General features: G+C 42.8%; 2 protein-coding genes across 2 annotated transcripts in view; both read left to right on the top strand.

The window, feature by feature from the left end:
- The window catches only part of LOC110470594 (uncharacterized), a 134,494-nt gene extending 129,407 nt beyond the window's left edge, over positions 1-5,087 (top strand). The window contains exon 10 of the mRNA XM_077786011.1: positions 4,863-5,087. Coding sequence (XP_077642137.1) covers positions 4,863-5,087 — 225 coding nt within the window. The remainder of the gene's footprint in view (positions 1-4,862) is intronic.
- A 973-nt stretch (positions 5,088-6,060) lies between these two features.
- Positions 6,061-21,790, top strand: part of AKAP13 (A-kinase anchoring protein 13) — a 71,766-nt gene continuing 56,036 nt past the window's right edge. The window contains exons 1-3 of the mRNA XM_077786010.1: positions 6,061-6,813; positions 16,528-16,609; positions 20,316-20,452. Coding sequence (XP_077642136.1) covers positions 6,733-6,813; positions 16,528-16,609; positions 20,316-20,452 — 300 coding nt within the window. The 5' untranslated portion in view covers positions 6,061-6,732. The remainder of the gene's footprint in view (positions 6,814-16,527; positions 16,610-20,315; positions 20,453-21,790) is intronic.

Below are 21,790 nucleotides of genomic sequence, written 5' to 3'. Positions count from 1 at the left end.
CAAGTGACTTGTATAGTGTTTACGGTGGATTGAAAACTCCTATAAATGCAATTTGCTATTTTAAATACTTTTATTTATGTCATTATCTTTTCAGACCTCCAAAATTGTAATTTTTCCTTTATAGGAGAATCACAGTAATTAGCAAAGATTACCACTCATTGTGTGCATGTAAAATTTACATGTTTATTGACAGCAACTGAAAACCATAAAGGAAAACATAAGCAAATCAATTGTGACCAACTTTAGTGTTGGATGAGATCAGAGAAGTGAGTGCCATTTCTTCAGGAGCAGCTCCAGGCTGGGCTGTGCCAGCTGTGAAATTGAAGCATTATCTTCCATCCAGTTGTTTTGGTTGCAAGTTGTGTTATTCTTTACAAAAGTCACCCTTTTTTTGGTGTTTGACCCAATCTGTAAATCATTAGACTCTGGTGGGAAGAGCCTGAGCAGCTGACAGGAGGACACAGGCGATGTGCAGCTGATTTGTTGCTGCAGTTCATAGCTCAGGTGCTCCTTGACAGCCTCTTTTGGGACTGTTCCTGCTTTATCCACTCATGTTTTCCCTTCTTTATTTTCAGGATGTTGAAACTCACACAGCAAAGCAACATGTCCAGTGCTTGACAGCAGAAGTATTTCTCTCAAGTCCCATAACACACTAAATAAATATCTGTGGGCTGGTCCAAGATCCCACAGCATTTCAGCCAGCTAGACATCCCAACTGCGGTTATTTTTGGTAAAGGAAGAAGCAGATCTTGCAAAGTGATGTAGAGTCAGCTGAGGGGTTGCTAATCTCTTGAGTGGCTTGTGTTTCTCCTTTAGCCATTTGGGAGCTGTAAGATGGGCAGTTGACTTCCTCTGGAAGGATGTTCAGGCATGCTCCGTGGCTGACCAAAGCTTCAGCATTTTTTTTAAAGGTTATTTGGACAATAGAAATTCCTGAAAAATGTACACTGAGTCTCTGAGAAATATTAGAAAAAGGGAAGGTCAGGAAGTGGCTGAAGGTCTCTCAAGGTGTTTTTGTATTTTCTCAAAACACATGCTTCATGTATCCGTGTCCGACAGCTTTCCAAGCCCTTCTCATTCCCTCATGGCTCTTTAGCTGTTTCTGTCTGGTTCTGTCTGAGCTCAAACACAGGCTGCAGCTGGACAGGGGATTGTTTGAAGTTAAATTCAGCTCAATCTTCTTGTCCCAAAGCATTGCTCTGTGAGGAAATGCCTCTCTCCAGATCTTGGTCTGAGTATATGATTTAAATAGGGAAGTCTTGGGAGAGTCTCAGGCTGGAGAATAAAACTTGTGTTGGTACTGTGAATAATGTTCCCCAAGGAATAAATCAAATTGATGAATATGGAGGTGTTTTAGAACCTTTAGGATTGTGAAGGTTTGTTGCTGCATCACTGACCTTCCCTCTCAGAGTAGCATGGATTTGCCACAGGTGGTGGGAGACTGTCCATGTCCCTCTCTGTGACTTCTTTTCTTTCCGTGCCCTACCTCGTAGGGGAATTCAAAATCCCAGCCAGCCTTTTGGAGCCACTTGTAGCTTGGTGGGACACTGGTGGATGGTGCCATGGCCAGAGGGATGCAGCTATGGACAGAAGTGCCACCAGCCCACAGGGATGCAGACAGGCACAGTGGGACTGGGTCAGCCACAAAACTCTTCTCAGTGTTGCAGTGCTCCTGCAAACATGAGAAATGCCATGATAAATCCAGATTTCTTGACCAAGGTCTGTGGTGTGAGTGCTTGCTGTGGTCAACAGCAGCCTGGTCTGCTTCAGAATCCACATTGGAGTGTCCGTCTTGGTCTGGTCTCAGGTGGGCACTGACCTCCCTCCCAGCAGACAGGATGGATGTGCTCTCCTTTCCAGATTGGACGTGCTACTCTTTGCAGCATTAGAGTACAGATTTCCTTTGCCTTATTTAGTTTTAGGCAAAAAGTGATTTGTTTTGTCTATCCTTGCAAGTGCCAGAAATGTAAAATTTTTAAAAGCCTTCCCAAAAAGCTGCTTTCTTTTTAAGAAAAGAGCAAATGAAATTGTAATTCTTTTTTCTTACTGTCTAATTAATTTATTATCACCTTGTTTAGCCCAAAAGTGTGTTTTGTCCTGCTTAAAACAGAGAGAATTTTTTCCTTTCATCTGCTGCTCCATTAGTTCCTATTAGAGTCGTGGTTAAAAAGTTAATGCGCCTGAGTATTTCTGCAGATTGCATCATTGCAGTGTTTCATAACGATATGGCAAAAGTAATTTGAAACAGATAACAATAGTTCAGTCTGTTTCAGGATAACCATGATTTCCTTGTCATTAAGAGGTCTGTTAGCGGGTGGAGGAGGAGGAGGAGTTTTATCTGGATGAGTTACAGATCATATGGCGTGATCAAGTGCGGTTGTTCTTTATTTTTTTCTTCCTCCTCTTTTCCTTCCCTTGAAATCCACAGCGCTGGACTTGGGTTTGGATATGAAATGATTGGATAGTTTCAAACTCCTGGCTGCACGAAGTGGCTCAGAGCTTCCAGATGTTTTCAATAAGGAGCCCAGAACTGTCGCATCAGCAGCCGGTGGCCGGGGCTGCTGCTCATGTCTCCTCTCCATTTTGAGCAACTCGCCAAAAACAGAGAGAATTATTTACTTGTTAGAGGAGGTTTTTTAAAATTTAATCTTTATTTTCTGATCTTCTGTTTCATTGTGTTTCAGAGCATAAATGCTATATACTGTCTAAACACTTGTATGGCATTTAAGGACTGCCTAAATAGCTGGACAAAAGAGACTGAAAGTCTTTGTTCTGCTCCATCAGTGCTGAGTTGCGTTCTGTGTCTGCCTGACAGTGCCTGTGTGGATGGCAGGCTGTGTGCAAGGCAAGATTGCTAGCCTGAAACAATGCAGCAAAAGCCCCACCTAATGTGGGAAGAGGGTGATGGTCTCCCAAGGGAGAGTGTGTCTGGCACATTATCTTCTACTTGTTTGTATAACATTCTTTTCCTCCTCTTCCTTCAACAGTAAAGTCTGGAAATGTAGATGAGATGAACTTTGGGTGTCTGTAGTCGTCACTGGCCCCCAATCTTTGCTGTGAGTCAGGAGCAGAACAACGAAAAAACTTTTGGAAGAAATTAGAGATTTGGAAGCTTAAATTAAAAAAGAAGAGAAGGGCTTTTTTTTTTTTTTTTTTTTTTTTTTTTGTGTGCGTGTGTGTGTTGATTCTTTCTTTCTGTGGCTAAAGGTGGGTGAATCAAGGAGGTCAACTGACAATCTTTACTAGCTCTAGACACATAATTAAGGAGTAAGGCAGGTCATCAGCTTGATTCACAGGACATGCACCAAGTCCTGGGACACGTCCAGTGCCCAGAGTCACCCAGCCTGGGTCTGATAGCTTCCCTGGCTGGTTCTTTCCACCTGTCTGCACCTTCCACATGAGCTGCTGTTCCTTGCTGCCCCGTGGAAGCCCATACTGGGTTACTTGTGGCTTTTGGAGATCCCAAAATGCTTGTGCATATCTCAGGAAAATTGTCTTCCTGCTGTGAAAGCTGCACGTTTCCCAGCATGTCTTCCATTTGTTTTGGATGGAGGTGTTTCTCATTTCCCCTTACCTGCAAAAAGGGTGAGGTAATGTGAGCCACAAAAGACTGGGTGTTGCAGCTGCAAGTTGGACCCATCTTGCATCTCAGTGGAAGATGCATTGTCACAGTGATGCTCACCTCCTCTGCATGGTGGGCATTCCTTGACTGCAGCTGGACATCTCTTTCTGGTTGCCAGAGGAACTCTGTGGATCAAAGTGCTTTAAATGGAGTGTCTGACCAGAGCTGTGCAGTTGTTGTTAGGATAAATCTTGGCTGGGTATACCAGCAGCTGTAATTAAATTGATTTGAAAACAACTCTATATGCTATATCGGCCAAAAAGAAAAAAAAAAAAGTGCTTCATAATAAAACATTAGAACATCATTAAGACACTGTGACTGTTGCAAATGCCTACACCTGAACTAAATTCACATAATTTATTTATGGGTTCCTGTCTTATAAATTTAGATTTGAGGAAATCCCTGCCTTTTATGGTTGTGTTTGAAGGGCTGGAATGCTGTCACAGCATTTCTGATTCCTTGTCTCGATGGGCACATGACTGCTGGGACTCATTACTTGTGGAGAAAACTGGTGGCTCCAGAAAGTCCCCTAAGTACAACCACATTGTGTGTGTCCTAATACTGAAAGCAGAAGCTCTGCTCATTGTTGGAGAGAGCAGAGTCATTGGCGGAGATCTTGAGCCAGGGATTGTAGCTGTAAGCCTCGTAGAAGAATACTGCTCAATTCAGCTGGTGGTGTGGTGATGAAGCTTTGGGATGTGAGGGAGAGACTGAGCATAAGGGAAGTGTGGGGAGACCCTGGCACTGACTAGGTAAGAGCGTACCTGTGTTCCTCACTGGGAGAGCTCATCTGCTGCTCCCAGCCTGCTCCAACCTGAGGATTCACTCAGGAGCAAGCCCCAAGGCCAGCTTTTGTGTCAGGGCTGGCCACTGTGTCATCCATCTCCAGAGACGGAGCCCTTTGCTTGGTTACTGAGTCTGCTAAATCTGTAGGGTAGCTGTGCTTTTGTGCAGTCTCACTGTACAGGTCGGGTGTGACACCCGGGAGCTCACAGCAGTATGTGGTGGTTCTGTCAACTCCTGGGTTTTGGTTTTTTACCAAACAGGCACGGAGGGGAGTCAGTTCCCGTGTTACTCAGAGCCACGCTGTGGTGCAGTGTGTTCGGGCAGTCAGAAGCCTGGGTAGCACTGGGAAGAGGGAAGCTGGAGGGCTTGCTTGCAGCAGATGCGTTTAGATCTCCTTTGCAACACTCATCTTGCATTCAGATGCCGAGAACTTTTGTTTTATCCGTTCCAGTAGGCTGCAGGGTTTAAGTCACCTTTGCCAGAGTTTGAGCTGGTGGTCACAGATCTCTTTATACAACCAGGGAGCCGGGACCACCCTACAAGACTGGATGAAAAGACCTACAACCCCCTAACTAAGCTCCAGGAGTGCAGCAAATCCCAGCAGCAGGAGGTGGGCCAGTTCTCCCGGCGCTGCCGAGGGCGGCTGTTGGAGATCAGCAGTCAAACCTCGGGTAGATAAGTGCTGTTTCCAATTCTGTGTTCTGCCTTGAATCTTAGGATTAAAAATTGCTGCACTTTCAGCTTTTTCATCTAGCAAAGCAGCAAGTTCTGATTGCTGCAAACTCCCAGTCTCCGAAAACTCTGCTTCCCCTTTTCTTCTCTCTTTTTTTCCTTTGCATTTTGAACCGCCCCCATTCCCTTTTGAATCGGTGAATGAGGGAATGTCTAAAGTCAGGGAAGTATGGAAAGATTTCATCCCTGGAGAGGTCAGGGTGGGGTGGAAAGCGGAGGGGGCTGCAAGGGGGCAGTTTGAAAACAGGAAACCATGTGGCAGTGAGCATGCAGGGCCCAGCTGATGTGAATGAGCTATTGAGAGCAGAGAGACTCGTGCTGGCCCCAGCATTAGAAAGACAAAAAACTTTAGGATTTTTTTTTTTTCTTCCTCCAAGAAAGAAGCTCTGCCTTTCAGGCTAGAATATATGAGGGAAGATTGTATCTTCTGGACAACTGGTTGCTGAGATCTTTGCTCTGTGTTGCAAACAAACCAAGAAGAAAGTAAATGGCTGATTTCCTTTTTTTTTTTTTTTTTCTCCCATGTGCTCTGATTAAATCATAAGTTTTCGTTCCTGGTTTAGGAAAGCAGTAACCTTGAAACTGTCTTTCATTCACTTGGCCTGAGGGAGTGGGAAGAGTCTTTTTACCTCTTGAAAAACATGTCCCTTTGCTCTCAGACTCATTTTGGACCGAGCAAACGCACCAAGTGCCTGCAGCCAGAGGTGGAAGAGGCTGGCAAAGAAAAGCTGCTGCTTTTTCTTTTTCTTCCCTGCTCCCTCCTCTTTTTTTTCCTCTCTGTGAATCATGCTCCCACAACTGCAAAGTAAATTTGAAAGCCGGGAGAACACTGGTGCAGGACTAAAAAGGCAAGCAGTGACGTTCCAGCCCAGATCAGGAGGGAGTGGCTTTATTTCATTATTTTCTTTGCTTTTGCCCAGCGCTGTCATTAGAAATTTAAACTTAACGCAAACCCAAGCCGTCTTGCCCGGTGAACAGTGAACGGACTCGCAAGGACGAAAGTACTTTTTTGTTGTTTCTTTCAGTGCATGAGGGCATGAAAAACAAAACACTTTGGTGACAGTATTTGCGCTGGATACAGCAATTGGGTTTTTTGGTTTGTTTTTGGGTTTTTTTCCTGAATTAGACCCACCGTGGCTGAGCCTATCTTCTGCATTTCCACTTGGAGTGTCAGTATTCCTGCTGCACACATCTGGCTTTTGTTCTCTTTTCAGGCAGGATTTTCATTCTGGTGCTTTTTGGATATCAAAGTTGTCTGGAAAACATTTTTTTTGTTATTATTACTGTAACAGGAAGGCTGATACCATTCTTAGCAGTCGCAAAAAAAATAATCCTATATGTATAAAGCTGTCTTCAAATATCTTTTGTTTGCTATAAGTTCCTGCATTGCCTGTAAAAGCAAGTCTGTTCCGAGAAGACTTTATCAGCTGGGCGCAGCGCTGGGATTTTTGTTTTCCTGTTAAGAAGCTCGGGCAGGCTGGTGTGCTGAGACACGGGGACTCCTCTGAGCACGGATGTGAGAGGTCTGGGGCTGTGGTGAGCCCAGGGTTCATGGTGGGCTCTGCTCCCCTGCTCCCAGCTCTTTGGACAAAATGTACGAACGCCACAAGAGGCGATACAGCCTGTGCGACATTTCCAAGGTGGACAGGACTGTAGATGTTGTGTTGTTAAAGGTATGATGTTTGTATGTATTTATTTATGGGTTCCCTTCCCTATCTCCCAGGGATCAATTGATTCCTTGCTCTACTCGTGTCCCTCGGGATGATGCAGAGGGGAGGGACAGGTGGAAGAGCTCTTGCCCTTCAGCATGGAGATGGTTTTGAGTGTTATCAAACCATATCATGTCAAATATTATTATCTCTGTGACTGGATAATCTCTTGTGGCATGCACTCTTCGGGAGAGCTCCCTGGCCATCTTCCCTGCCCTCTGCCCTTAAACAGTCCCTGGTGTGAAATCCCAGCTGGGTTTTTTGTGTGAGGGGAAAAGGGTTTCCATTTCCAGTGCTTGCTTTTGATATTGAAAGGCACATTACCCAAAAATATACATTCTGTCAAAAAAAGGCATGGTGGATCCTCCTTTGCCTCTGTTTTTTGTTTGTTTAGAAGGGTTGCTGTCAGTCTTGTTGTTTGGGTGTGATTTTTTCTGAGGATGGGTTGGAGCAAGAATCAGGAGTGTCTCTTGGCCAGTTGTCCCAGTGTGTTCCTCCTCTAATCTAAAATTAGCAAGTGCTCCACCAAATGGCACAATGGCAGTCTGGGAATGTCCTGTCTCTGTAACAGCTTTGTGGAGCTTCAGCAGTTTCCTGGCAGAGTGGATGGAAATCGGAGAGAAGCCAGAGGGACTGCAAAACACAGCCCAATTCAGAGATCTTAACTGCTGGAAGAGCATTTTCTTTCCCTCTCCCTTTTTCTCTTTTCTCTTTTTAGCAGAAGCATTAGGATTCTACATGATCATATGGCTTCCTTTTTATGATTTTTGGTTCATGCTCTTGTTTCCAAGTGAAGACAAGAATATATAACAAATTTATTTTCAATTAATTCTTGTTCTACTTTATCTGCACTAAAATAGACCTAGCTCTTGTTACCTTGCTTCGTTAGGAGTGAAAGTGTTTTCCCTTAATTCAGTGTACCCAGTGGTTTTGGTGGCACAGATAGCTGTAAGTTGTTTTCTCTACCAGCTCAATTTTTTTGAGTCTTTTAGAACTCTGTTGTTATTAATGCTGGTTGAGGATTGAATCCCATGATATTCAGTCTATAGACACTAGTATGAGTCATTAAAAATGTTGTTGTATTGTGTACACACTATTTCTGTGGAAGAAATAACGTGTGCACTATTCTTAATAATTCTTGGGAGGAGACGTGGTACCTCTGATAATCCTGGTTGCCAATAAAAAGCACAATCTTTTTCTTTATGAAGAGTATCTGAATGTCTGGGTTGAAATACAATTCACTAGAATTATCCAGCTTCAGTGTTTCTGATGTCATCAGTTCCTTAAATTAGGTTTTGTTCAGCAAAGCTTAGATTTTATAACAAAATGTGGCTCTAGTTAGTTCCAACTGGTATTTTCCTAATTGAGTTTCAGAGCTGTGGGTTATACTGTCTGTTCCTGCAAGTGACTCAGTGTCCATATATGTGTGCGTGTGTGCACGCATTGCTGCTCCCACCATGGGCTGTACAGCCTGCAGATGTTTAAAACAGGAGGGTGCTGGTGACAGCTACAGCTACGATCAACTCTAGCTCGATTTTCAGTCATCCTTCATGATTTCTCTGGTTTCTGTAACATAAGTGGTAGATGAAACTGAATGTTGATGATCTAGGGATCCAAGCCAGCGCTTGAGTGCGTCAGTGGCAGATCATCTCTTGACGTTAATGGGAGTTGGATCAGGCCCTTAATGAGGGAGCTGGGGGTGGGGTTTCTGTTGGGTTTGTTTTTCATTAAAATACTGAAATAAAATTGTACCTTATCTCAGCCATTGTATTTTGGGGAGTTCAGAGGATAGGATTTCTTAAATATTGAAAAGCAAGTAGATGCCCCTAGAAAAAAGCAAACCCAAATCAGATCCATCAATAGTGTTTGAGCTGATGCAATTTTAACAGGATACCTGCAAAGCACCAAACAGCTTTCTATTTGGCTGCAGGTTGACTCACACAAGCTGTCATTTCTTGAGTAATAGGTGAATATGTTATTTTCTTCATTTTAAGGTAGGGAACTCAGTGTTTAGGTTTAAAGGACCCTTAAGATCATCAAGGCCAGCCATTAACCCAGCACTGTCATGTCCTCAGTGCCATGTCTAGGCATCTTTTAAATACCTCCAGGGATGGTGACTCAGTCATGACATAGGAAAGAAAATCAGCTGCTTAAAAAGGACAATGGGAACAAGTGGTGAAGAAAGAAGATCTTACGCCACTTTGGGTACTAAATGTTTATAGATGAGATTATTTGCATTCACTGCATCCATTCTTACATACAATCACAAAAGAACTTTTGGTTCCTACCCATAATTTTGTTGTCTGAAAGGCCACTGTCTTGAGACTCAAGTTTTCCATGTTTAGACTGAGCCTGAAACAGTGGCTTGTGAAGTTATGAAAAAAATGAACCTCAGCAATTTTGAGGGTTGATGCACACAATTATTTTTGGCTTTAGCATAATTTCTTCCTCCTCTCCACATATGAAAAAGCAAGAGGCAGCAGGTTACCAGCAGTGTCCCAGTCCCTGTTGGAGACAGGACTTCATCTTAGGAAGAAATTCCTTAATGTGAGAGGCGTGAGACCCTGACAGAGCTTGTCCAGGGAGGCTGTGGGATGCCCCATCCCTGGAGGGGTTCAAGATCAGGTTGGATGGTGATTATTGAGCAACCAGGGAAGGTGTCCCTGTCTATGGGAAAGGTGTTGGATTTGCATTATCCTCAAGTGCTTTCCACCCTAAACCATTCTATGATTCCATGATTCTGTGTCCTGGCTGCTGCAGCAATGCAAACTCGATGAACTTGGATCCTGCACTTAGTGAATGCAGGGAAGCCTGGATGATGCAGAAACTACATAAAAATTTGCTGTCATTGTTCCTGCTGGGTTTGCATTGTAGCAGATGAGGGAGAAGTTGTGGGGTGTGTGGGACATCTGCTTGTCTGAACACTTTGCTGAGCTCTGAGCAGCTACGTGCAGGGTAAAGCAGTCTGTGCTGTGTTACTGCAAGCCCAAAATGGGAAGTCTCAGTGTGCCCATGTGTGCCTTGGCAGCCCTGTCTCATTTTTATGTTGTGCCTCCTACCACAAATAAAACTACACGGACAGGATACAAAAACCACACTGGCTGGTACCTGGCACATACATGTGAAGTCAGACAGGCGTTCAGTGGGGATGAACAGGCAGTGCTTTGCAGAGTTACAAAGAACTGGGCTTGCTTTGGGAATGGGAGACTGAGTAATCACAGCTGGAATGCCTTTTAACAGTTTTTGCCTGTATCTGCATTTCACTTCTGTATGTGAATGCTGAAGCTGTTAAGGGTAGGCATCAGGAGTAAATGGGGCAATGAGGTTTGATTTTTTCCCTTTTCAGATGAGACGATCCTATTCAGCTTCTAGCTGAAGATCAGAACATTGTTCATGGAATTAAAAACAGCATTAATAATTAATCAAGGTATTTTGAAATTAAAGGACAGCACTAATTATTAGTGTTCTGCTTCCTGGCTGCTCTGGTAGCTTTACTCCAGCACCAGAGAAGAGCCTCAGATTGATCCCTGCCTACCTAGGGCGAAGTACCATTTACAGCATCCTATGCTAAAAGTGGTCTGTGGAGAAGTCCCTGAATTAACTGGAAGTAGGCTTCCTTACATTTTATGTTAGAGTTTTTTTTTCTTTCCTTCTTTGGAGTTGTTCTAGGAGAAGGATATGCCCAGCTGATGTGATGTTCATCAAACTTTGTGGGCCTAAATTGACTAATATTTAATCCAACATCTGTCCATGCTGTTCTGGTCACTGAGGGACAGAAGGAGAGAAGTGTCTTTGGAATGATGTAGAGAATTTTTGAGCTTTTCTGTTTGTGTCTCATATAGAACTACAACTGGGAGGGCAGCTTAAATGCAATGATTGTGTTTTCACATTAGACACACACGTGTTTGTGGGAGTTTTGCTCCCATATTAGCTAAGAGATGGGGTTTTTTTTTGGGAAAGAAAATGCTGTTATTTTTGAACCTTAATTAAAGTCTGTTGACTTTTAGTTGATGGTGGAGGACATTGCAGTGCCAAGGGCTGGAAAACTTACTTGGGGCATACATTCCTTTTCCCTGCTGGGACATTGCCGGGGGATGAATGCACTCTAGGAATTTAGTGTTGCTTTTGCACCATAAAGAGCTAATTTATTCAGTCATGTAACATGTCCTGTGCTTGTAGAAGCCTTTTTTGGTGAAATCCTTTAATGTAGCTTTCTATAGCAGTGCTGCTTTGTTACTATGAGAAAGGTCAGTTTAGATCTCCTTGAAGAAATGTCTTGATACAGTGTCACCAGCTCTGTAAAGAGACTCAGTGTAGCATATTCACAGTGCTAGAAGAAAAAAATCTTCATAGAAATAATTGCAGAGATGCAAGTGTTGTCCCTTTTGGCATACATTTGAGAATGTCTTTGTGTTCTGCATCCACCTGTTAATATCATCCCCCAAAGTTAGGAGAATACACAGGGAGATTGCCAAAATAATTTAAAATAAAAATAAATGTGCAACTTGCCAGCAAATTGATTTGTCTGCTCTTAATATTGCCTGGCAAGATGATTGCCAAAGCAGTGATTGTTGCTCTTGATGTGATTTTTTTTTTGTGTATGGAGTCTTTCTGCAGCAGCAGATGTTGAAGGAAAACAGTGGAAATTGCTTTCCCAGATGCCCCATCCTTCATGCTCCTTTCCAAACTGTTTTGGAGGATCTTGAAAGGTAGTTTTTGTGAAGGGGATAAATCAACTGTTCCTTTAGTTTCTAGTGCAGGAATTGCAAGCAACTGGATAATTTAATTGTAAATGGAATTGTAAAGTTAAAAGTTCATCAGCATAAACATTGAATTCCAGTTATGTGTACAAATTTCTTTATCCTCTAGGAAATTTTCAGGAACAGGAAATTCCTAGAAAATAATTAAAATATGCATAGAACTTAAAAAAAAAATCATTGTATAATTTCTGCTTATGAAAGAAATTAATTATAATTGAATTTAGAGTATTGCTTTTTTCTATTTTTCTTTTTATTCTATAATGGATATTTAAAATTGATATTACTCAGTGTGGTGCATAAGTACTTAATGATACGCTAAGCAAGCTACAATTACTCTCCTAAATATTTTCCTATGTGCAGTCGTATCTGGTTTTAGCTGCAAGGTAGATCATAGTCTGGAAGCTGGGGAAAATAAAAGGAGAATAATGGAAACTTGCACATTCAGGACAAAGTTAAAATAATATGGAGGGAAGATGAATGTCCAGGGATCTGCTAGGAAATTAAAGTTAAAGTCATCTGGTTCTTTGTGCTCTGGAAATGTTGATTTATATCACGACCAGTGAGGTTGACAAGTGCAAACTTTTGCAATAGCAAAAGATTTCCTGAAAGGTCAGTGTGTTCTCTTTATTGTGAAATGGAAGGCAAGAAGAGTTAAAATAAAACCAGAGGGAGAGAAAAAGAACTTTTCCATGCTGGAGGTGTAGGAGAGGTACATAGGAGCCAGGTAGTCCCTGCCCCCAAGCCTATACCTGGTGAGCCTGCCCCACAAGGCTCTGCCCTAGATATTTTTGGAGTGTCTTTGAGAAGGAAGTCCTGAGCCTGGATTTATGGGCAGGCACCACACCAGAGTGGATTAGATAATTCCTTGTCCAAGACCAAGGGGAGAGGAAGGAAGAGCCTGGAGTGGAGTCTGGGGTCACTCACAGTTCCTGTGGGACAAAGGACACCTCAGCCCAGGTGAGGTGTCACCTTGTCCAGCACTTTTTTATGCTTTAAGTCCCATAAGGTTTCAAGTTTAGAGTCTGCAGGAAGATGTCCCCAAGAGTCAAGAAATACCTGTCTGTGCCCAGAAGAGCACTGGAACCATCTGCTGCTCACAGCTCCAGCTGATGTCCTAAAGGCCTCTGAACATTTCGCCTGCTGGTGTTTCACAGGCAGACAGAAAATCCTGCAGGATTCAGTCTTTGGTGCCTGGGGACGTGCTTCCATGATTCATTTTGTGTCTGAGCTGCAGATAAACACATTCAGGCTTCTGTATGGAAAAATAGCTGGTTCTCTCCTGGCATTTCTTCAAAAGCTGTGTATTGAAATTCTGTTCCCAGAGGCTGTTTCATATTCACTCTGCCACTGGAACAGCACAGCACCCTCTGCTCCCGCTGCAAAGATTTGGGATGCCTGGACTCAATGTGGGCAAGCAAGAAAGTATGGGACTTTTATCATCTTCTGTGGCCACCAGCCTGTGGTCCGGTCATTGGGCTTCTCTCAGCAAAACCAGAAACTGAGGGGGAAAAGGGGGGAATTTTCTCACATGCAATGCAGACGTGTCTGCAAAATCCCAACACAACTTCATTTCACATTTCTCCATACTGGTACATTCTCCAACTCCTGATGTTCAGGTGCTTTTATGAAGACATTTTCTTCTCCAGCTCTTACTGTGTGTACCCACTAGTCCTGAGTAAATACAAGCATAATTCAGGTGCTGAGGAGGGATCCCAGTACTCAGTGTTGGGCTGTGGGTAGTGGGGTTTGTGTTCTGAGTATCTGTGGACCACCCAGTTCCCTCAGAGCACGCAGTAAACCTCACTCAAAGCATGTCTGGGCTCATTTTGGCCTAGGGAATACTTGTATATAGTAGTGGTTTCCTTTGTTTTTGTTTTGATGGTGATTATTACTTTTCCTGAATTAGGGCTACTGAGATAAATATTTAATTTCTAATGTTGTATTTTGTACATAGTCAAGTATATCTGAAGCAGCACCTTAAACCTCAGTGTTACTCTCTCATTAACTTTTTTTTTAAAAGAGAAAAGCAGACATTTTCAATACTTGGCAAAGCCACAGGGCTGAGGAGAGAACTGGCTGGGAAATTGGAAAAATGCTCAAATCTTTTTTGAAAAAATGCCAATGTCTATAATGCATTTTCAGTGAATGACTCAATTGGTTCTATTAAAGGAAAATATATAATGTTAATTCAGCCTAATATGGCTTATTCAACAGACAGCTTGAACCTCTTCCTATTTTGCTTTCTTACTGCTAATTATTGAATGGGATGTTTAATTATTGATTTCCAGTAGTGGATAACAGTATAAGTCAGGAGCAGTTCCTTTGAATTTGATGGTGATTTGTTTAAAATTAAGAAGGGTCAGACTCTTCTTAAGGAGGAAGAAGGGAGGTACAACTCAGTCAGAAAGAGACAGAATTTGATTTTGTATCTGAAATGGGTCATTCTTTAATTTGTGTGCATTTGAGCACATTTGCATTTGTCCTTCTATGCATATTCAGCCTCAACCTTTAGATTTGCCTTTAATAAAATACAGGAAAGTGTGGTGCAAATTTATTCTGCTTTGTCTGGAGAGAAAAGAATAATATCATGATATTTATTGACTTTACAGTCATAAAGTGGTATTTATTGACTTTGCAGCTCTTTTAAGACAAAAAAAATAAATTCTGCAGTTAAGTTTAGATACCACACAGCCTGGTTGAGAACAGGGAGTGCCTTCTGAAAGAATCGGAACATGACCCACTGTCCATACAACAGTTAAAATGCAACATCCTTGTGTTACTTTGGAAAGCAAAATACATATTGTTTTGAAGTTTTGTTTACAAATACTTTTTCAGATTGAAGACTGCTTCTCTTTTACTTGCTGCCTCTCATTTAATATAGATGTATCATATGTAAAAGGAAGAAAATGGATACACAGGTGCAGGGAAAACTGGGATCTTAGATGTGTGTACATAAAGGGGTGTGATGGGGTCTTGGGTGAATATCTGTAGAATACAGTCAGGGGGTAAGAGCTACAAAGTGTACATCATCCCTAAGGAAAATAGCCTGCAAAATTCCATGGAGGTGGGAGGGACATCCAGGTGGGACGTGCCCTGAGATCACCCCGAGACCTGACTCCAGTAGAGATCAGCATCTCCTTCACCTCTCCTGGGAGACTCCTGCTCATTTTTACCCTCTCAGAACTCCCCTCCTTCCCTGTCTCTGTCAGCAAGAGCTGCTGGCTGGGGAAGGTCATGGCATCCTCTCCACTGGAGGATTTTAGGGGCACGTTGGATTAGGACCTGTCAGATGATAACTGAGCCTAACTTGGCGCAGCAGGCAGGGACTAGCTGACCTGTCAAAGGCCCTCCCAACCCCATTTTGTCATCGTGCAAGGATGGAGGAAGACAAAACCTGAGGAAGAAAAAATGTGCTGCAGCAAGTAGCTGCCAGGTCTGGGGGAGTGCAGGGTTGCCTGTGTGGTGGGGAGAGCAGGAGGTGCTGGCAGGAGCCCCTCGGGTGACGGGCAGGGGACACAGCCAGAGCAGGGAGGAGCCAGCCAAGGACTGCAGTAACACATTCCATGATCTCAGAGAGAGAGGAAACAAGGACGTGGGTCATTAGTCAAAGCAGCACGTCAGGTCAAGGGTAGGAGAGGCTTGGTTTTAATTTATTTTAAAAAAATAAATAATAAGAAGGCAAACCCAGTGCATTTCATAACATAGGAGAAAGGAGAACATTGAGGGGATAGGAATGCAGCAAGGGGCTGCAAAATAGAGCAGGATCATGGAGGAGATTTGGACATTGGTCAGAGGCTAAAAGTAAATAGTAAAAATTAGCTGTTTGAAAGGGAGGAAAGGAAATTATTTCAGGAGATAAAAGGAAAGCCAGAGAGAGGGTAGGAGAAATGCTTGACATAAAAAATCAGGTTAAGTCATCCACTTCAGTAGCTTTCTTTTAGCTACAACTTAACATGTGAGATCCTGTGTGTTGAGATAGGTCAGGAGGGGAAGTAGCTTCTGGGTTTTGTGGTGTGGGACAGGTGAGATTTGCATGCATTTGACAGTAAGTCAAGGCATTTGGCTCAAAGAAATGATAGAGAGAGTAAAGGGACTTCAGAGTCTGCCAGCTGCAGACAAAAGTGATGGGAAGTGAATGTTGGATGAGCCAAGGATTCTGGATAGTCCAGCAGACTTCTGAGTCAAAATGTTGGACAACGCAACCCGAGTGAGGAAGATGAAAACACAGCAGAGGGAGGAGGAGGCTGAGAACAGATCAGTCATCCCTGCTGAAAGACTGGGAGTCATGGAGAGGGTGAAGGACGGGGTGAGTGATAAGGGCTGATGTTGAAATAAACCATGTGATGTGTCTTAGTGTTAAAATGGGCGTTTCTATCATCGTCATTTCAGTTAATGCAAGCCCAAAGTGCTTCTGGTTCTCACCATGACCTGGGCACTTCCCAAGCCCCCAGTTCCACATCACCAGAGCGCTTTGCTATCTCTGAGCTAATTATCTGTACAGCAGTATGGGTGGTAAGGAATTTCTATTCTGTAGGTAGTGAACTGAGGCATAAAGCAGAAGTATTTTCCTGCCGTCCTGCTACAAGTGGAGGTGGGACTTGAAGCCAAAGTTATCCAGTCCTCTGCTAGTAGCTTAAACACTGACTCATCCTCCCTCTGATCTCCTTCCTTGAGCAGGAGCCACCTTCAAATCAAACTTTCCATGGAGAAATAAAGGGTTTTGGCATATTTTAATGGTTTGTTTAGTGATGCAGAAAAGAATAAAATCGTATGTTACTTTTGACATTTTTATTATTGGGAAAAAATTAAGCCATAACTCTGTATCTGCTGGTTGATGCAGAGGGTTATTGGAGAAGAGACTTAACAGGGGTGCTGGTGAGAGTGGCCTTTCTCTGATGTGCTGTGATGTGTTTTCCAGATCAACCGTGGGAGCTGGTGTCCGCTGGAGCCATGTCCCGACCCCTCCGGGCTGGAGCGCAAGCGCACGCGGGACTCTCCAGGTGAGCCCTGTGCTGAGGGCAGCTCCACACCAGCCCTCCTCCTCACCTTTGCTATCCCTCCTTTCTCCCTGCTGCTGACATCCTGGCCTGGATGGGGAAAACACATAAATTAAAGAAACTGTGTAATGACTGTGCTCTGAGTCATTGTTAGCACATGGCTGCAGCACTTGGCTAGCAGGGAGCTGTGTAGTGTGTCACCATCTCAAATAACTCTGCATTTCAAGTGCTTCAGTATCTTGATTTCCCCCCCACTTTTTTTTTTTCTAAATAAACTTGAAAGATACTGAGAGGAGCACCCAGACATGGTTTCTAGCTAAAGGGATATTACCATAAAAGAAAAAAAAAACAGAAATTGAACTCCTAAATCCATATTTAAACCCAAATGAGTGGCTTGAGATTTTTTTTTTTTTTCCTCCCCCTCTGAAAGTTGCCATGATTCCAGGCTCAGGAAGCAGGAAGGCTGTTCAGAGCCATGGTTCCCACACCCTGCCCACCAGCTGTGCCAAGCTCCCATCCCAGCCCTGCGTGCTGGCTGGTGCTTTCTGGCTCTTCCACTGGGACAGAAAATCTGGTCTGGGCAAGCTTCAAAGAAGGGTTGGTGTCCAAGATTAAAAAAAAAGCATTTCCTTTCATTGGATTATGCATGTTTGAAACAAATAGAGTAATTTATCAGGCCCCTGAACAGGGACTTTGCTTAGGCTGCTCATGGAGATGAGGCTTCTTGCCCTGGTGTCCTTAGGAGCAGTGGTCTCACCCAAATCTCCTTCAATTTATCTGAGACTTGAAAGAAAATGACTGAGTGTCAGTGTGAAATTTAAATTCAGTCTTTCAGACTGTAGGCTAAGAAAGGATACTGTGCGTTAGTGACCTGAGGGGTTTATCCTAAACAGAAGTTCTAGCTCACTCAAAGTTCAGTAAGTGCTTTTTTATTACAAACAGACAACAAACAAAAATACTGCCCTTTTTAGAAAAGTCATTAACAGCAATTGCTTTTTCAAGAGTATTTATACAAGAGAACCTGTGATAATGCTGTGTCTCTTCTTTACTAATTGTATCTGTAAATCCTTTGCCTCTTGGTATAGTATTTTTATGCTTCAGGCAATAGTTACTGCAAACCATTTGTCTGCTAAACTACATGGGCTCATTTGACTTGTGAAATAGATTATCACATATTCCTATGGATCACTATCAGCTGCACACCTATTAATTATCTAATGCAATATTACACTATAGAAACACAATATTAACTATGTAATTAGATAGCTGTATATACAAATTTATATTAATAATTATAGTAATACATGTCTGTAACACATGCATAAAGAGATAGTTTTTTAAGTAAATGTGCTCTCCAGATGGACTGAAGCAGCAGAAAGATCTCAGGTTATGCAAGTTCTGGCCTTCCTAGAAATAATATTGTTACTGCACAGGCATCTTCCTGCTGCTCTGTGATGCTGGGCAGTGTAGAGAGGGCAAGTAAAATCTGGCAACACTTAACAGCAATAAAACCACAAGCTGTCTATGTAGCTAACTTAAAAACACAGTACTTGATAAGGAATTAGGCCTTTTTCATCTGCTGAAATTACCTGCAAGGACAGAGACCTCAGATCTTAGAAGGTAACTCCAGAAACTGGAGCTTCTCATTTTCTGCCAATGCTTTTGAAATTAGATGTGCAGAGAAGTGTAGCAGATACATAGTTATCAGCATGGAATTGAAGGGCTCAGCCCTGGTTTGGAGGACACAAAAGTTTGGAAAATGCACAGAAGATATTGCTTGGAAATGTTCTTCCTCAAGCTTTTTTCTCTGTTTTTTTTTTATTTTTTGCCTTTGTATTTTGCACAGAAGTGTTGCCAGGGGTGTGAGACACAGAGCCTGGCTTTGTGCAGTGTCTGTGCAATTCAAAACAAGCCCAGTAGAATGAGAAAAGGGGAGGGAGAAAATGGAGCAAATATGCACACCTCTGACCAAAAGTGAAGGAGAGTGTAGGGAAGAGAGGGAAGAAATGAAATGAATGTGTGGAGGGGTCCCCATCACCCTGCTCCTCATCTTTTTTCCTCTCTGCTCTGCATCTCCTCTGCCCCTGGCAGGCTCCTCCCCAGGAGCCTGTGCTGCCTCTTGCTTTATCCTCAGAGTGTCCATCCACATCTGAGCTGTCCCCACTGATTTTCCAGTGGAACGTGGCTGGAGCCCCTTTGTTTTTCAGTCTGGGCTGTGGACATGCTGTGCTGGCTGCCAGCTGGATGAACAGCACCTGGCCCACGTCCCCACAGCCGCTCCGTCTCTTCTTTCCCTTCATTCCCCCCCTTCTTCTCTCCCCCTCGGTGATGGAAAAGCAGTTCAGATTTTCCAGGTTTACTGAAAGGGGAACAGGAGCGGCTGCAGCATCCAATAAGTGCTTTTCCAATTCTCCACAGCCTGGAAATTCCTCTATGGGGTAATGGGGTTTCCAACTGGCTTCATCTCCCCCTGCCCTAAATGGGGTCAGCCCCACCACTATCCAATTAATGCTCTTTTCTCTACAAGTGGAGTCACTGCCATCAGCTGGGAGGTGGCCAAGGTGTTCCACAGCTGCTCTCAGGCACAGATTAAGGATGGGGAAGGCAAAGGGGTGACCTTAAGATACCAAACCTGTCATCCTTTCAGTGATGTTTAAGCTTGATATCACCAAGAATGCAGATAGATATAATTTAAGAGTGAACTAATATTTTATTGCCCTGACTCTTCTCCAGACAGCTGAGCACATTTTGGATGTGTTTAGTTAGAGGTGCAAAATAGCACCTTTCTTAAAAACAAACAAACAAACAAACAAAAGAACAACAAAAAACAAACAAACAAAACAAACAAACAAACAAACAAAAAAACCCTAACTAATAATTAGAAAATATTTTAAACTGGGAAATTTGAGTGTTCCATTTTTGCCAAAATTATAATTTATACTTTTACCTGAAGGGTGAACAAATAAAATATGTACAGACATTTCTTAGGCAAATACTTATCATTCAAAGGTTTTGGAAACAGGGCTTTTGCAGGGGCTACGGTCTAGTTCTGTACTCCTGATTAACCCAGTGCAAACAGCTGGAAGCATTTGAGAAAAAAAGAAATGCAACATGCTTATATTTCAGTGTCAGGAGTTAGGAAAGCTGAGACTTTTAAAAAAGAATCACTTAATTTTTGAATCTTGAAAAAGTAAAGCTTGTAATGGAATTCACACTAGTGCTTTTTCAGTAAGTAGTGTAGAATAGATTAAATAATGGTCCAAATACGCATTAAAAGCACCTTGGCATTTAGAGGGAATTGATTATTTGAGACAGAAAGCAAATATTGACAAGTTATATATTTATATTTATTGGATGTTAATCTAATTTTGCATTTGTTGCAATAGATAGGAAACATTCCACGTGCACTGTATGGGATACCTCATATGTAGCATATTTATCAGCACCTCAAGCTACAAGTGTTTACAGCTGTTTCATGCAGAATTTCAGTTTGCACCATGTACTTCAGTGATGCACTTAAAAATGAGTTTTAAACTGGAATAAATAATTTGAGAATTCACAGTCAGTTTTGAGAGGTGAACAAAAGTATAAACCTTTATTTGTAAAGCTGTGTGTTTTAAATCCTGGAATTCACTGGGAGAATGCAAGTGTGATGTGTGGATTCTGCAGAAAGCCTCAGGTTGTGACTCTTTGTGCTTTTCTCTGGCAGAATGTGAAAACTTCTTGGAGGATGGGCTGAGCAGCGTCTGTGCCTCGTCACAGGGTGGTCTTAAAAGAGAGTCTGGGAGTGAGTCTGACCTCTTCCCCTTGCCTGGTGATGGGATGGAAGACCTTGTCTTTGGGAAGGTAAGAAAGCTTGGTTGGGATACGGTTAAAAAAGCCCCTGATAAACCCTCACAGCACACACAGATCATCTTGGTTTCACTGGTGAGTTGGAAACCTGGAAGTGATTATCCTGGAGCCGAATAGATGGGAAGGATCTGGTCTCCTCCTCAGATGCAGCAACATGAGGGATGTATTTACTTGCAGCAGAATTCCAAAAGCTGTGCAGCCCCCAATGATTAAAAAAAAAAAAAAATGGAAGTAATTTTGTCTGTCCAAAAGTAAATCAGGCACCAGAGGAAGAGTTGAAAAGGTGGATTTTCTTGCAAGGTCATTAGGGATTGCACAGACGATATGAAATCCATCTTTAACTCATGTAACAAAGAGCTTTTCTCCAGTAAACTGTGACCTCTGTGCTGCTACCTTCAGATTTATATGCTGTAATTCTCAGAGGAACCAGTGTTTTTCTGTAAATTCAGTGTCATAGGAAGGAAACACTCATTCTAAATACTTCAGGCCAATTCCAGGGAATAGTTTTGTTGCCTAGGCGACATACCTCTAATGCCTGTTTGTGTGCAAGTAGAATGAAAGTGTTTTCAAGTTTGCTTAAAATCAACAACAGAAGTCATTGCTAACCTTAGTCATCCCTGTACCCTTTGTGTTGCTGAGGAGGTGTGGGAGAGACCTGAGAGACAGAGCTGGCCTCCTGAGCAGAGGATGTGCCTCCCTTTTGGCATCAGTCTTTTGCATCTACGTCAGAGCAGCCTGAATTTGTTCAGGGGGTCATTAGGATTTTTCTCTTGAAGAATTGTCTTGCTGTAATTTGTACTCTTCTTGGCATAAACAGATGATGAAAAAGATGATGTAAAATCAAAAGGTATGTGACTCTTCTTTAGAGCAGCCATCACTGTGTTCTCCATGAAATCCCACTCTTTGGTTCAGCTCACAGGTTTGAGCAGGCACAGGTTCTGCTCTGAAAAATGTAACTCTCAGAGTAGCTTTCATACTGGTTTTCTGAAAAATGTATTGATGGAAACAAAATCGTGTTTGCTGAAATCAAATCAGATGGTGGTGACTATTTTCCAGCAGGATGGGAAACACCACAGCCCAGGCTACGTGATCTCATGTGCTATAAATGAACAGTAAAGTCATCCTTAATGCACGTGGCAGGGCACAGAGCTCACCAGCCTCGCCCTTTCCCATCCTACTGTCAGAAGGATCTGGGGCCCTGGGCTGTCAGAGTACAAGGCTGTTTGGCAGAGTAGGCTGTCTTCAGTTCCCTTGTGTAGAGTGACATGGACTGTGACAGGCAGCTGCCATTTGAGTCTGATTTAATGTTTGTATGGGGAAGCGTGGGAGAAA

Source organism: Lonchura striata, chromosome 11, assembly GCF_046129695.1.
Source record: "Lonchura striata isolate bLonStr1 chromosome 11, bLonStr1.mat, whole genome shotgun sequence".
NCBI lineage: Eukaryota > Metazoa > Chordata > Aves > Passeriformes > Estrildidae > Lonchura > Lonchura striata.
The sequence above is the reverse complement of the archived record's forward strand: the minus strand, read 5'-3'. Positions and strand labels throughout refer to the sequence as shown.